Genomic DNA, 15177 nt, shown 5'->3' with positions numbered 1-15177 from the left:
GTTCATGCGAGTTATAGCGAATGCGTCCCCCTGTCGTTGTTGGAACCGTTCTATCAGGCCATATATCGTGAGAAGATTTCTAGAACGTGGAAAGAGGCCAGACTGACCATGGTTAGGAAGGCGGAAGGGGGTTTTCGCCCGATTTCTCTAATCGATTCTTTGGGAAAGTTGTTCGAGGCTCTCCTGGCCAGGAAGCTGGAGGCGGAACTGGAGCGGAGAGATGGACTGTCCTGGAAACAGTATGGATTCAGGAAAGGTCGGTCCACTGTGGACGCTATTGCAAATTTATGGAGATACTCAATACTGCGGTAGAGAGAACAAGATACACCAGACGGATACCGGTCGTGATCTTGGTCGACGTCTGAAATGCGTTTAATTCTATAACATGGGATACGATTTTGGACAGTCTGATTAACAAGGAAGTGCCTTCCTACCTGATTAGAATGATTCAGGAATACCTGACAGGTAGGGAGATGAGGATTAAGGCAGAGGATGGAGAAAAGGTCATCGTGGCCATGGGGAGACGGGGTGCCCCAGGGATCATTACTGGGCCCCCTGCTGTGGAACGTGGCCTACGACGGCCTCTTAGAGATTAAGGTTTCTTCCGGAGTTGACCTAATCGCTTACGCGAACGAGCTCGCCGTTGTGGTGACAGGGAGAAATGTTTACGAGGTGAGGATCCGTGTCAATGAATCGCTGAATTGTATTGTACGGTGGGTGAAGGCTAGAGTTCTGACAGTCTCAGTTCAAAAGACAGTTATGATATATATCAAGGGCCGGAGGCAGATCCCGCGCTTTTCTGTTGAATTGGACGGTACGGAGGTGTTCCCCTCAAGATGGGTTGGTATTTGGCTGAGCTTGGCGAGGGGTTTTACCACACATGTGAAACAGTGCAGAAGGCAGATAGGGTTACCTCGGCAGTTTGCAGAGTTATGGCGATCGTCGGGAGGCCCGAAACTTCTAAGAGAAGACTCATTGCTACCACTGTGGCCTCGATCATGCTATATGAAGCCTCTGTGAGGGAAAGACGTGACCGATATCATGGCGTGGAGCGAGCAGTGGCCAGAAAGACTTTGTTGCATCACTGGCAAGAGAGATGGGATGGAGCGTCCACCGGTCGCTGGACTCATAGATTGATCTCGGACATCAAGACATGAATTGATAGAAAGTATGGAGAGACATATTTCTGGATTGTCCAATGGCTTGCAAGTCATGATCCATTCAACGAATACCTCTGGAGTAGAGGGAGAAGATCGACCCCGAGATGTCAATAGTGTGATCTTCTGGATGATGTGGAACACACATTTCTAGCTTGCTCACGTTGAGAAGCTATGAGGGTGGTTGAGAAGGACATCACCCTGGAAGACATGATGAGATGTGTGTTCTCTTTAAGGATAATCGGTGTTCCAGGTGGTTTCGAGAAGTCCTTTCACAGAAAATGACTGAGGAGGAGAACCGATAGGATAGTGTTCCGCTGGAGAGGGCTGGATGGAAGGCCAGCCCTAGAGGGTGGGTAGCGGGGGTTCAACTGGACCGTTGCTGATGGGTGCACTCGGGGGCGCCTGAAGCTGTGGCTCAAAAGCTACAAGTTGTACCCGTTAACACGAGTGATGGTGACGAATACCTGACTAGGTGGTTTCCGTCATCACGTCATGGATGGCGGAGGGTTTTTAGTTGGTCACCGCCTTCTGCGGGAAACCCCACTCACCCAGCAGTATGGACTGCTGGGCGTCTGGATGCAGATTTTCTCTCCTCCGATGCAAAAAAAGGACCCACTAATTGGTTTGTAGATTTCACGTCGCGGCTTCGCTCATGAAAAACATAATGAGAATTACAAACGTAAATTACCACCACAATGGTACCAGATTTCATTAAGAATGATTCAATAGCGGTAGCATAAAACAATAAAAATATAAAAAACAATTTATGTTTTTTTTATCCCTTATAATATTAAAATGAAAATACCCGAAAATGGTTTTTAGATGTTTATCTGAAGAGTATTTGCAAACCGAAATCAAGTGAATTTCTCGTTTAGTATAGTCGGAAATGGGGCAATCATTGTTCAAAATGTTTTTGCCTTCTTCATCTCTTTCAAGATCGAATTTCAAAAAAAATTTATAAATTGGGTTTTAGATATTCACATGAAGATTACCTAACCTAAAATCAAGTTGATATCTACATTTGTTACAGAGAAATTAAAAAATAGTATATTTCATTGTTTCTCCATTTAACTTCTTTAAACTCGGAATATCAAAAAACTCCTTTCTTAGTGTGCACTTACATCGTAAGAAGAACGTGTATACAAATTTTCATCAATTTGTCTTTAATATTTTTTGCTGGGCAGTTGATAATGAATCAGTCATGACATGTTCTTATAAAAGAGCATGTCGTGTCTTTATATAAATATATAGATGTATATAATAATAGGAATATAATTTTCATTTAAAACAATTCCTAGTATAAAAATAATTCTTTTCACCAGTATTGTTTGTATTTTTGAGAGAATACATAACATGCTCTTAGTAACAAAACTATAGTATTTTTGTAAAACAAACTTTTAATTTCACATTTAGCTTTGTTCAAGTCATAAAATCAATGGTATTAACATGTATCTTATGAAATAGCCTTCAAAAATATATAATAATATTCATTTTCTGATATTTGTACCACTTCACTGTATTCACCAACATTTGATGGCTGCAATTTACAGTTTATCAAAAAAAAATTATAAATAAATAATTAGATCTCATCGGTGGTATGAAACGGTTGAAGACACTGAAGAAGGATAGATCGTGAATTTTTTGTGCTACAGACAACACCATGAAAAATGTATGCGGCTGCAAGACGAACCTCTACGTTTTGGGAGTTACTTTTATTGCATTTTACTTTTCCTCTTGGGAGGGGATACGCCCTTCTTCTGTCTTATAGTTTGACTACTTTGGTTGGCCTGTGACTGAGAGAAATAGAAACCATAGTAATTGACGTACACATACATAAACACAGATACAAACACATACACAAAAGTTTAAAGTTCTGTTATTGACTTTCCTGTTGACATAATAATTTAATTAACTTATGTAGTGAACATCCTCATTCCAAAATCAACCTAATTGAACATTTTGGTCCCAAAAATTTTTTTAATTTTTATTAGCTTTAATAAAACTATGATATAAATGATATTGTAAAGCGGAGTAAATAATAAACAAGGATTTTCAGGTTTTCTGGACATCTTATTTGCTGTTATTTATTATCTAACTACAAAAATGTTTTTGTTGATCACTTATTCAGATTTTACTTCTTATTTAATATTTTATTTATATATATTGTGTGTTCATGCATGTATGTGAGTTTCTATCTGAAATTCAGTTACGCAGACAAAATTGTTTTCATTAAATATTTTTGCAAATATCAAAATTATTTTTTTAATTAAAATATACACTTTAATTTGTTTTTAATCATTCTTTATGTAAAATAGAAACTTTCTATAGAACCAAATTTCAGTATAGAGAGGGATACTTTCAGAAAATTGGATTTTGCCAGTTAAAAATTAGTGAATTTATAAATCTAGTAAAAAATTATGGAATTGTCATGCTGAGCCTATGAAATTTTGAAAGGGTTATAATGACAGTTTATTGGAGTAACATAGACCATCAAAATTTTGTGAATTTGTCTTAATCGAAAAACTTTCCTTTTTATATATTGCTTTAAATTGTGCCTTCATAATACCTATTGTATATTGCAACAGGCAATGCCATATCAAATTATCACACACACACACACACACACACACACACACACACACACACACACACACACACACACACACACACACACACACACACACACACACACACACACACACACACACACACACACACACACACACACACACACACACACACACACACACACACACACACACACACACACACACACACACACACACACACACACACACACACACACACACACACACACACACACACACACACACACACACACACACACACACACACACACACACAGAGAGAGAGAGAGAGAGAGAGAGAGAGAGAGAGAGAGAGAGAGAGAGAGAGAGAGAGAGAGAGAGAGAGAGAGAGAGAGAGAGAGAGAGAGAGAGAGAGAGAGAGAGAGAGAGAGAGACGGCTTATTTATAGATAAGCTCAACTAATTGACTGCTTTATCGTGTCTATTAGCTTTATGAGATTGTACTGCTCTTGTATCATACATACGAGCATTTCAGTAGGAGCTTGCCTCCATCCATCAGTAATTGTAATTAAAGGTATTATTGACTGGTTCATCCAATTTTTGATTGGGATCATTCACCTATATGCAGCACCATTGATAATAATAATTATTTCCCTTCTGTAATTTAGAAGAAACTATCTTCTCTTTTATTCAATGGATCACAAAAGTACAAATAAATAGCTAAAGGGTAAAAAATATCAATCGATTGTTAAGTATCATACATGTGTTATTAGTGATAGATATTTTACTATTAAAGCTTTCCATCCTGTTTATTTAGCACAATAAATATAAAAATTTTATTCCACAAAATTAGAATGCAAAATGATATTTACTTAATAAAAACATCAAATGTAGATTAAAATATAAATATAATTTGTTTACATCAAAAATTAATTTAAATGTCAGGAAAAGATTTTTGAAAGTGTATGTTTGGAGTGTCGCTTTATATGGAAGTAAAACTTGGACAATCGGAGTATCTGAGAAGAAAAGATTAGAAGCTTTTGAAATGTGGTGCTATAGGAGAATGTTAAAAATCAGATGGGTGGATAAACTGACAAATGAAGAGGTATTGCGGCAAATAGATGAAGAAAGAAGCATTTGGAAAAATATAGTTAAAAGAAGAGACAGACTTATAGGCCACATACTAAGGCATCCTGGAATAGTCGCTTTAATATTGGAAGGACAGGTAGAAGGAAAAAATTGTGTAGGCAGGCCAAGTTTGGAATATGTAAAACAAATTGTTAGGGATGTAGGATGTAGAGGGTATACTGAAATGAAACGACTAGCACTAGATAGGGAATCTTGGAGAGCTGCATCAAACCAGTCAAATGACTAAAGACAAAAAAAAAAAAAAAGATTAAAATTTAAAAAAAACACCTCAGGTAAATCCAAATATTACTTTTCCACCAACATTACATTTGGAAATTTTTAATAGATTTGTTATTATAAATAAAACTTATACTTCTGTGGATATTTTAACACCATTAAACAGATTTTCATGATTAGTGAAAAATAATTACTTCTTGATATATCAAATACTACACCACAACGATTGTAAACAACTGGATGCAAGTCATAAGCCCCTCCCATAAATGACTTAATCATTTTCAAGAATAAAAAATATTCTATGCCAGGCTTACTGGGAAAGTAAAGAAGTGAAGAAAAGTGAAGACAATAAAAAAGTATTGTCTTCTTTACAAAGTTGAATATCCTGTTGCATATCAGCACGCCAAATCCATTGAAATGGAGATGATAGCCACTCCAACAAGTGAGACCTTCATTTTGTTTACCACAAGAACTGACTGTTTAATTAAAATCATTAGTCTCAGAGAAAGTATTTCTGACTGGTGCCTCTTGTATCTTACATGCATTAACAGCCATGAGGTACACTGGAACAGACAATCTAGTGACGTTATAAGAAGAGATTACTTTTTTACGTTTCTTAAGAATATTGCTTCTCAAATTTACCACAACCAATTTGTATGATTTTGGTAAAACTTTAATATAAATTCTTCTGCTGTAAATTAATGGAAAAGTCTATTTATTTAGTTTAAAGCATTTCACAGTATTGATTAAAATTCTGGAAAATTTGTCAAAAGGTTTTTCATATTTATGAAATGATAAGTTTTTACTAAAATAGTTAAAAAATAAAAATATATTTTTATATCAGGAATCAGTTTAAAAGAAGTGCTGTATGAATATAAATAGACACATATGAAACACAAAAGAATGGGTTATTCTGGATCATCTATTCAACTTTTTTCTTTAGATTGAGCATTTTAAAATAAGTTCCAATTTTGGTAACCTTCAATTTAAAAATGACTCCTCTTACCCATAGGTATAGAGAACAGTGACAGTGCCTAAAATGATTACCTATGTAGTAAGGTACTATATTTCTGAATTGCTAACTAAATTGTGATAAGTGATCTGGTTTATATTTTATAAAAAATACAATTTTAAAATTTAAATTATTTTTAAAATTCTATGGTTTTAATGAATGTATACTCGTAAAATGCAAAAAAGTTAAAATTCACAACTTACAATCAATATTCTTATAATTTAATTAAAATCAAAACTATTGGCACAGTATATTAAACCTATTATCATTACACATTTATATCCAATTACTAATTATATTCATTATAGAATTATTATGCTGTAACATTATGAGGAGCAAATCCCAACAGCCACAAGGACAAAGAAGGAGTCAGGTCTCCAAACAAAACCTGAATTAATGACTTGCTTATAGGAGGTAGTTGTCCTTTCATTGTTAAGGATGACAATCAACTGACTGTTGATGCAACGAGAATAACAAAAATGATTTTGAAGTTTACTAAGCTTTGAGTAGTGTCCTGCTGAAACAACTTGATTTATTTTTAAAAGGAAGTGCATTCTTAATTCTTGAGTAAAATATTTAACAGGTAAAATCCCCTAACTAGATCTGTGGGTGAGGTATACTCAAAAAATATAATAATTGAGGTAATCTTTGTGTCAGAGTATAGAATGTTAAAAGTTTAAATAAGAGCTGTAGGTTAGATAAGAGATGGGTTAAAGTTAGATGTAATAGGTATAAGTAAGGTTGGATGGGAAGATGTGCAAGACATTTGACTAGGAAATTATAGAATAAAAATAAAGATCATAAAAATGGAAAAATGAATGATAATAAATAATAAAAGCAATATGTAGCACAGCAGGAAATTTTTTTTTAGTTAGGGTAGATTCAAACCCCTAGCCTTCAACAAAACAGAAGATTTATATATCATTTTCAGCAGAAAATGAATAGGTGGAAAATGTATGCGAAAAAGTAGTCAGTTTAGTAAAACAAGATGGCAGTGATACTAATAGGTACCAGAAATGTTATAATAGGACAAGAAGGGAAAATCAGTGGAGAGAATGGACCAGGTGAAAGTAATAGAAAGAAGGGTTAGACTTATAGAGCATTTGTACCGAGTACAAATTAATAATTAACAATTCACATATAAAAAATCAGAAAAGAAGATATTCACAGGGGAAACCAGGAGATACAGGAAGGTATCAGACAGACTGCATAGTGGTTAAGCTTAGTTTATGCTTTTCTAAAGGTATTCATTATTATGGTTAGAGATTTCTAAAACTAAATATTAAATTTTTGACTGTGAAACATTCATTATTAATTGTGGACCAGATATTCATTATAACCAAAAATTTAGTAATGATGAATGCAAGCTGAAGTTTCAGAAACTAAAAAAAAAACTGAGAACAAATAAATAGGTAAAGTAGAAGCAAATAATAAGAGATTAAATATAAAAAAAACAAAGGCCAGGCTTAAAAGCAACTAAACAAGTAATTTTTACAGGAAGAGAAGGGATTAGTTTGAAAAATCAAATTATTAAGGAAGAAAGATCTAAAATGTAGACAGAAAGGCAATGTTTTAATATTAGATAATGCATGTTATAAAATGTATGCTGGGTGTCCTATGAAAAAATTAATATGATTCTGGAATGCATTCTACAAATAAAAATAAAAACTTCATATAAACTTAGTTATGAAAATGTTTAGTTTTCCATTTATAGCAGCCATAAGACTTTTTAAGAATTCCTCCAATAAAGCTTAATTTAAGGCAAATTTGATCATTATATATGCAAATTTATTTGTAGAATTAAAAGATTTGGTTCCAATTGTATCTTCATTATTATTGGAAAAGTTTTACTTTAACACTTACAGCCTGAAAAACACTCTTTGTATGTATGGAGTAAATGTACTTTGTTAAATTGATAATAAACTTAAAAAACTTGAAAATAAAATCCACAGAATTTAATTTGCTCAAAATTACCTTTAATGTAATTACATTTAGACGTAAATAAAGTAATTAAAAAATAATAAATGTTTTAAAACAACTGGTTAAGAGAAAGCATGGGAATATGGAATACAATTGTAGTTCTCAGATTATTTTTAAAGACAAGTTAAAACAAAGCTATACATATGTGGCATTATAAATCTTAGTTATCAAAAAAATTATTGTTTTGTGGAATGGAAGAAAATATTTAAAATTTTAAGAAAAATAAGATTGAAATATAAAGACAGAATAATTATTTATAATCTGTAAAAAACATGTGGCTATAAATAAAAGTATAAAATCTGGAAAGCCAAGTTTTAATGCAAATAAGGAATAAGAGAAAGATGTAGTTAGTTCTCATTTTTCATTTCTTTATGGAAGAAAAATAAGCAAATTTTTCCAGTTTAAAAAAAAAATTGAGTATATTAACAGCCTAAAGAAAAAATGAAATCTTAACATTTACTGATGATAAAATTTATTTTGACTGAAAAAAATAATAAGTAATAAGTAGTAAATAAATAGTATACATTTTCTTGCGGGAGAATTCAATTTGAAAATGAAGAAGAGTAAAACAGAGTAATGAAATGGAACATAAAGGAGATGTCAACTATTAAGATAGAACACAATATATCACAACTTGTAGGAACTGGGAATTTAAGTTTTAAAATTGCAGTGGCTTGACTAAGTAAACAAAACATCAAAAGCAGGCTCTTAAATCAGAAGATTTTTTGTGGAGAAAAGAAATCTGTTAGTATTAAATAAGGTTTTAAGAATTAGGAAAAAATCCGTTTTTTAAACATTTCTGTTTGGAGTGTAGTGGTTTATCAGAGCAAAACATAAAATAAAGAAATAAGCAACAAAAAAAAAATAGAGGCTTTTGAAGTGTGATATTATAGAAAAATTTTAAAGATTTATGTGGGTTTATAGAGTAACAAATAAAACTTTAAGACTAATTGGAGTTCTGTGCCAATATCTTAACAAAAGGAGGCTGATGGATATTCAGAGGTAATGAATTTGCTTTAACCATGGATTTACACCCGATAACATAGCATTCAACTTTACATACAACTTTTACACATATACAATAGTTACACATTAGCGATAATGAATTTAACCAGTAACACAGAATTACAATTTATTAACGTACACCACATTTGCACATACCCACATTACAGAGATGAAAATATTTACACATTAAAAAAATGTAATTAATAAGTGAGTAAAGAAGTAATATTTATAATGATAATTTAATAAACGTCTTTCATCATGCTTTACAGTTTTTCAATCTCCATATATGTGATAGATTGCTTTATTTATCAGGTAGTTCTCCAGAATTAAAAAAAAAAAATTTCCCCAAACATTTCTCTTATGTGGACCGGTAATTTTTAGAAAAGTTTCATACCTTGGTATAATGGGGTCTTTTCTGCAACCACCAGATTGTGTGTTAGAATCCTGTGTAGGTCTGCTGATCTAGTATTATAAATGTGAATATTTCAGTTCAAAGGTATTTTTTTTTACTTCATATAAAATATATGTTGCATATACATATAGGGCAGGCAGAGTTAATATTTTCAATGATTTAGAGTGGGGCCTGCTGGTTTCCCTTTGTTTTATATCTATTACTGTACAGATTGCTCCTTTTTTACAGTCTAAATATTCTGATAAATCTGAGTCTCCAGTTCTACCCAAATGATAATGCCATACCTCAGATGGCTTTCAAATAGGGAGTAACTCATTGCACACAGCCTGACTTTTTAATGGGGCCATTATTAAGACTAATTCTCAATTTCTTTCAGTTTTATTTGAGAAGACAGAGTATTGTGTCTTGTTTGTGTTTATCTTTAGATCATGTTCTGCTGCTTTAGATCATGGGGCCTGCTGGTTTCCCTTTGTTTTATATCTATTACTGTACAGATTGCTCTTTTTTTACAGTCTAAATATTCTGATAAATCTGAGTCTCCAGTTCTACCCAAATGATAATGCCATACCTCAGATGGCTTTCAAATAGGGAGTAACTCATTGCACACAGCCTGACTTTTTAATGGGGCCATTATTAAGACTAATTCTCAATTTCTTTCAGTTTTATTTGAGAAGACAGAGTATTGTGTCTTGTTTGTGTTTATCTTTAGATCATGTTCTTTCATCCACTAATTTCCGCTACTTGTTGAACTGAATTTTCTTTTGATACAATAGTTGTATCATCAGCATACACTATTAGATTTGAGTGTCCATTAATATTCACGAACAATTTATTCAGTGTGTTAGTATAAACAGTGAAAAGTAGTGGGCCCAGTACAGAACTTTGTGGCACGTCGCATTTTATTTCTCTGAGCCCTGTTCTGTTCTTGATATTTCAACATATTGTTTTTTACCTGATAGGTAGCTGTTTAACCACTCCAGTGTGACACCTCTAATGTCATGACTCAATAATGTATGTTTTAATTTATTTGTTTTAATTTATTAATATTAATACAATCTTGCTAAGATCAACATAGATAGCCACAGAAAATTTTCTTTCATCAAAATTATTAATAATGCAAGATACAAATTGGTGAACTACAGTATTACATGATTTTCAACAACTAAAACCATGCTGATTGTGTGATATCGCTTTCTCATTTCAAGGAAGTTTGTGAACCTTTTATCCATCATTTTTCAGTAATTTTTGAGAAACAGGAAACAAGTGAATCTGGCCTGTATTTCTTCCCTGCTTTGATTTTTAAATATTGGTGCTATGTATTTTAATGACTATCAGTCGGCTGGGAAAAACTCCTAAATCAAATGACTTGTTTATAATGTTACAAAGAAGCTTAGCTATGTATTGGCCTACCTTATTTACAACACAATTTGGTATTTCATCATGACCAGCCGATTTCTTATTTTTTATTTCAATTACAATATTTATTATGTCATTTTTAGTTACAGGGTTGAGAAATATGGTGTAATCAACTGATGTGTCACTACACTTGAAACTACTCTGATATCTGTTATGTGCTACATTAGTGTTATACTGTATCACATGGTGGTTGTTGAATGATTCTGCTTTAGTATTCACATCTGTCACCGTAATTTTAGCAATTCTTATTTTTTTCAATATTCTTTGAATTATTTCTCCTTCCCAGTTCCAAGTTGATTAGTTGCTAGGGCCTTTTATTTTTATTGTTACTGTTATGTAGACTATTATTAATATAGGTCCTGTTTGTTTCTTTCAGAATATTTTTGTAAATCTTCCTTTGCATCATATGAAAGTTTTTAAGTTAAAGCTGTTTTAAATTCCCTAGCTTACTGTGTGGAATCTTTCAGTTTTTTCCTAGCCACTTTGCATGATGATATTATTAAATATATATACTCATATTCCTCCTGTATGAATAGTACTTTATATTTTGGAATTCCTTCAAATAAGCCATATGAGTTTTCAGAATATATGAATGGTCTTTCAGATCATAAAATTATTTTCTTTAAAAAACAAATCAATATCACTTTACCGATTACTTTTTAAATAGTATTTATTAAATAAACTTTGATGAATTATCTGCATGTTCGTTAAATGTTTGCAAAGAATTTATACTCTGCATTTGTACTATTTCAGTAATGTTTAAAATTTTTATTTTATCCTGCATCAATGTGTGATTTGTTTATTACGTTCACATATTTGTATCACTATTATTTCATACATTATTTTAATAACATGGATTTAACCACTTTTTTTGATTTACTAATTTTTTATCTTGTGATGTTGCTCTAATCAAGGTTTTACCACTGTTATCCTTGATTAATTTGAATAAAGTATTTATTTATGTTTCAGGAGAGCTATTTCAGTTGAAGAAAGTTTAAGTAATGAAGAAAGTTAAGTAATAAAACTTAAAAAAATCAAAATATATTTTTTAACTGTATTTTTTTTTTTTTGTATATTTAATGATATCGGTGACACACTCTTTAACATATTTCCAAATGCAAAAGAAAAAAGAAAATGTGTGTATAAATTCTGATTAAAACTGTATAGCTGTTATTTAATGAAAACAATTCTGATAGCTTTTTTCAGTTATTTTTTTCAAATCATTCTTTCAAAAGAAACATTATAAATTAATTCCTCATCAAGAAATAAAATTATTCCATTTTAAGAAATAAATAGCATTCTAGAGAATGATTGGTGTGATGTAAGGGTAAAAATTCCAACACCAGAAATTATTTTTAATAAACTGGCTGTTTTACATCATAAGAGATAAAACCCAGTATTAAATGCTTATATTGCGGGTGATTTTAGTAACTAGAATCTATTCAGATTGCTAAAATCTCATTTTATTAAATTATACTGACAATAAATTAAAGTTCATTTTCTATATGGCCTTTTTATTTTGATATATTTCCTTTTTTTACTGGGCCAAGAGGTACAGTTATAACTATATCATGAAACTTAGTTTTATCAACATCATGAATTAAAAAATATTACATTATATAATATATATATATATATTTAAATTCTATTAAATAAACCACCTAGTACAGAAAATTGAGATAAGACAAATCTTTCCTTAATTTTTCATGAAAGTACTTTTGCAGGATCCCGGTAAGTAATCCTGGTAAGATCCCAGTAATAGTTGAAATAATTCCATTATTGATCGATTTATAAGACTGTTATGTGTAATACTTGTAAATATTACATATATAAATACAAATGAAATTTCAATTTGATAAACCAACAGACAGTGTTTTAGGGATAAGGTCTTATAAAAACTGCAACATACAGCAGCATTCGTGTAAATTAAACACGATTTCATTATTTTAGTATTTTTTTTTGTTAAATTTTTATTATCTAATGATGAAATTATCTCAATCCTGACAGAGAATGTGGGATCATGCAAAAGTACTTTCATGAAAAATTAAGGTAAGATTTACATATGTGTTATTCCAATATTCTGTAGTAGGTGGTTTATTTAATAGGATTTGAATATTATTTAACAATACAGAGGGATAATTTGAATCTTGAAAAGATTAATTTCAGTAAAATAATATATTTCAGTTATATATATATATATATATATCTATATATAAACTTAGCAAAAATAAGTAGTTAGTACAGTACTGTATGCGTGGCTAGCTTCATGATAAAAAATGTTTAGTTTTTTAACCTTATTTTTTTAATATTTTAACTACATATTTTTAGATGTTATAATTTTAATGTTTGGATTTAATGTGTGATTTGAGAAAAGTTTATCTGATGATGAAGGAAAATCTTGGAAGTGCTATTAAAAAATAATAGGCATAAGGTAAGAAGAATTATTAAATTCTGCATTCTTGGTGGTGAACGGTTTTTATACTTTTGTCTTTTGATATATATATTTTTATGGATTTTGTTTGGGAGTGAGTCAATGAGGATGTTATAGTAACACAAACTTAGTAACAATAAAAACAAAATCAAAGTAACCAAAACAAAAAATACATTACACTATCATATATAAACAAAGATTCTGATACAAATAGATTATAAATTTAAATTATTTGATACTTTCAGGTCGAAACACAAAACAAACTACTACATCCATAACAAACTTGACAAATGTAATGCCGAAGGTAAAGAAAAAATTCAAATGAAATTGGTGGCATTGTCCGAAAACAATTGAGACACCTTTCCCCGTCTTGAAATAAATCTTTTAAGAGCTCCAAGGAATGACTCTGTTGTTAAATCTCCTACTAACTCTAAATGTACAGCATTTATTGCCATACAGACAAAAACTGCAATATACGCCTCGTCTGGAGTAATTCCTCCCCTCCTTCTGCTTGCTCGTACCAAAACTATCAACTTCTCCTTTTTCCGTTCCATGTTGAGCTCTGCATCGTTTTGATTCAATTCTGACTGAGGCCAATTATCTTTATTTTTGGAAAGCCAAGTTGAGCCCTTCCACCACATTACAATATCAGCAATTTTGCCTGGGCTTAGCCCTCGTGAAAACATAATCTGCTGGATTATCTTCACTTCTCACATGTCTCCATTCACAATGACCGGTTAATTCACTGATTTGAGCCACTCTAACTGCTATGAAAGTTTTCCACTGCTTAGATGAAGATTTTATCCATGCTAAAGCCACTGTCGAGTCTGACCAGAGAAAACACTTAGGTATTGAAGTCAATTTGAGTGTTGAGATTACCCTTGTGACCAGTTGAGATAACAGGACTGCTCGACACAATTCCAGTCGTGGTAAGGACACTTGTCTTATAGGTGCCACCCATGATTTTGCACAAATTAATTCGGTGGAGATAGTACCATCAGCTAACTCACATCGCAAATAAACGCATGCACCATAAGCCACAGTAGAGGCATCAGAAAACCCATGAATCTGTATGTTTGTCGCATTGGCTGCACAAACCTTACGAGGTATATGCAACAATTCAAGTAATGATAATTCGGATACAAAATTGTTCCAAGATAATTGCAGTTGACCTGATAGTGGATCATCCCATCCACCCTTCAGCTCCCAAAGTCGCCGCATGAAAGCCTTTGCTTTCACTATTACTGATGTTAACAGCCCCAATGGATCAAACAACGAAGCTATTCTTCCAAGCACATTTCTTTTGGTAATTAATCGCTGCACATTTACCTTAGTCATAAACATGAAATTGTCACCTTTCGCATCCCACATGATACCTAACATCTTAATAGGCTGAGATTCATCTGCCCAAGAACCAATGAAATGCTGTTGTTTATGCTTCTCAGGTATATTATCTAACAGTTGTGAATGATTTCCACACCATTTCCTTAAATGAAATCCTGCACCTTGTAGCATTGTGATAAGTTCATCTTGAATCCTTCTTGCCTCTTCTAGTGAATCCGCATCTGAGAGCAGATCATCCACATAAAAATCAGACTGAAGCACTTGTGATACCCTTGGATACTTTTTCTTTTCAATTGTTGCCAATTGTTGTAAGCACCTGGTTGCCAAATATGGAGCCGCTGCTGTTCCATATGTGACGGTCATTAGTTGATATGTTTGTATCGGTTCATTTGAATCTACTCGCCACACAGTTCTTTGAAAATCAACATCATTTTCACTCACTCTTATCTGCCGATACATTTTCTCAATGTCGGATGTGAAGACAAATTGATGCTTCCTGAATCT

The 15177-nt window shown here is 32.2% G+C and overlaps 1 protein-coding gene across 1 annotated transcript; it reads right to left on the bottom strand.

Annotated features, from left to right (window-relative positions):
* Positions 1–13977: 13977 nt before the first annotated feature.
* LOC142322675 (uncharacterized) lies at positions 13978–15132 on the bottom strand. Its single transcript, XM_075361753.1, has one exon. The coding sequence runs from the start codon at positions 15130–15132 to the stop codon at positions 13978–13980; it is 1155 nt and encodes a 384-aa protein (XP_075217868.1).
* Between the last annotated feature and the right edge of the window lie 45 nt (positions 15133–15177).

The sequence above is a fragment of the Lycorma delicatula genome, chromosome 4, assembly GCF_047948215.1.
Source record: "Lycorma delicatula isolate Av1 chromosome 4, ASM4794821v1, whole genome shotgun sequence".
Taxonomy (NCBI): domain Eukaryota; kingdom Metazoa; phylum Arthropoda; class Insecta; order Hemiptera; family Fulgoridae; genus Lycorma; species Lycorma delicatula.
The sequence above is the reverse complement of the archived record's forward strand: the minus strand, read 5'-3'. Positions and strand labels throughout refer to the sequence as shown.

Coding starts and splice junctions, on each gene's coding strand:
- LOC142322675 (XM_075361753.1), bottom strand. CDS start 15,132: ATGTATCGGCAGATAAGAGTGAGTGAAAATGATGTTGATTTTCAAAGA.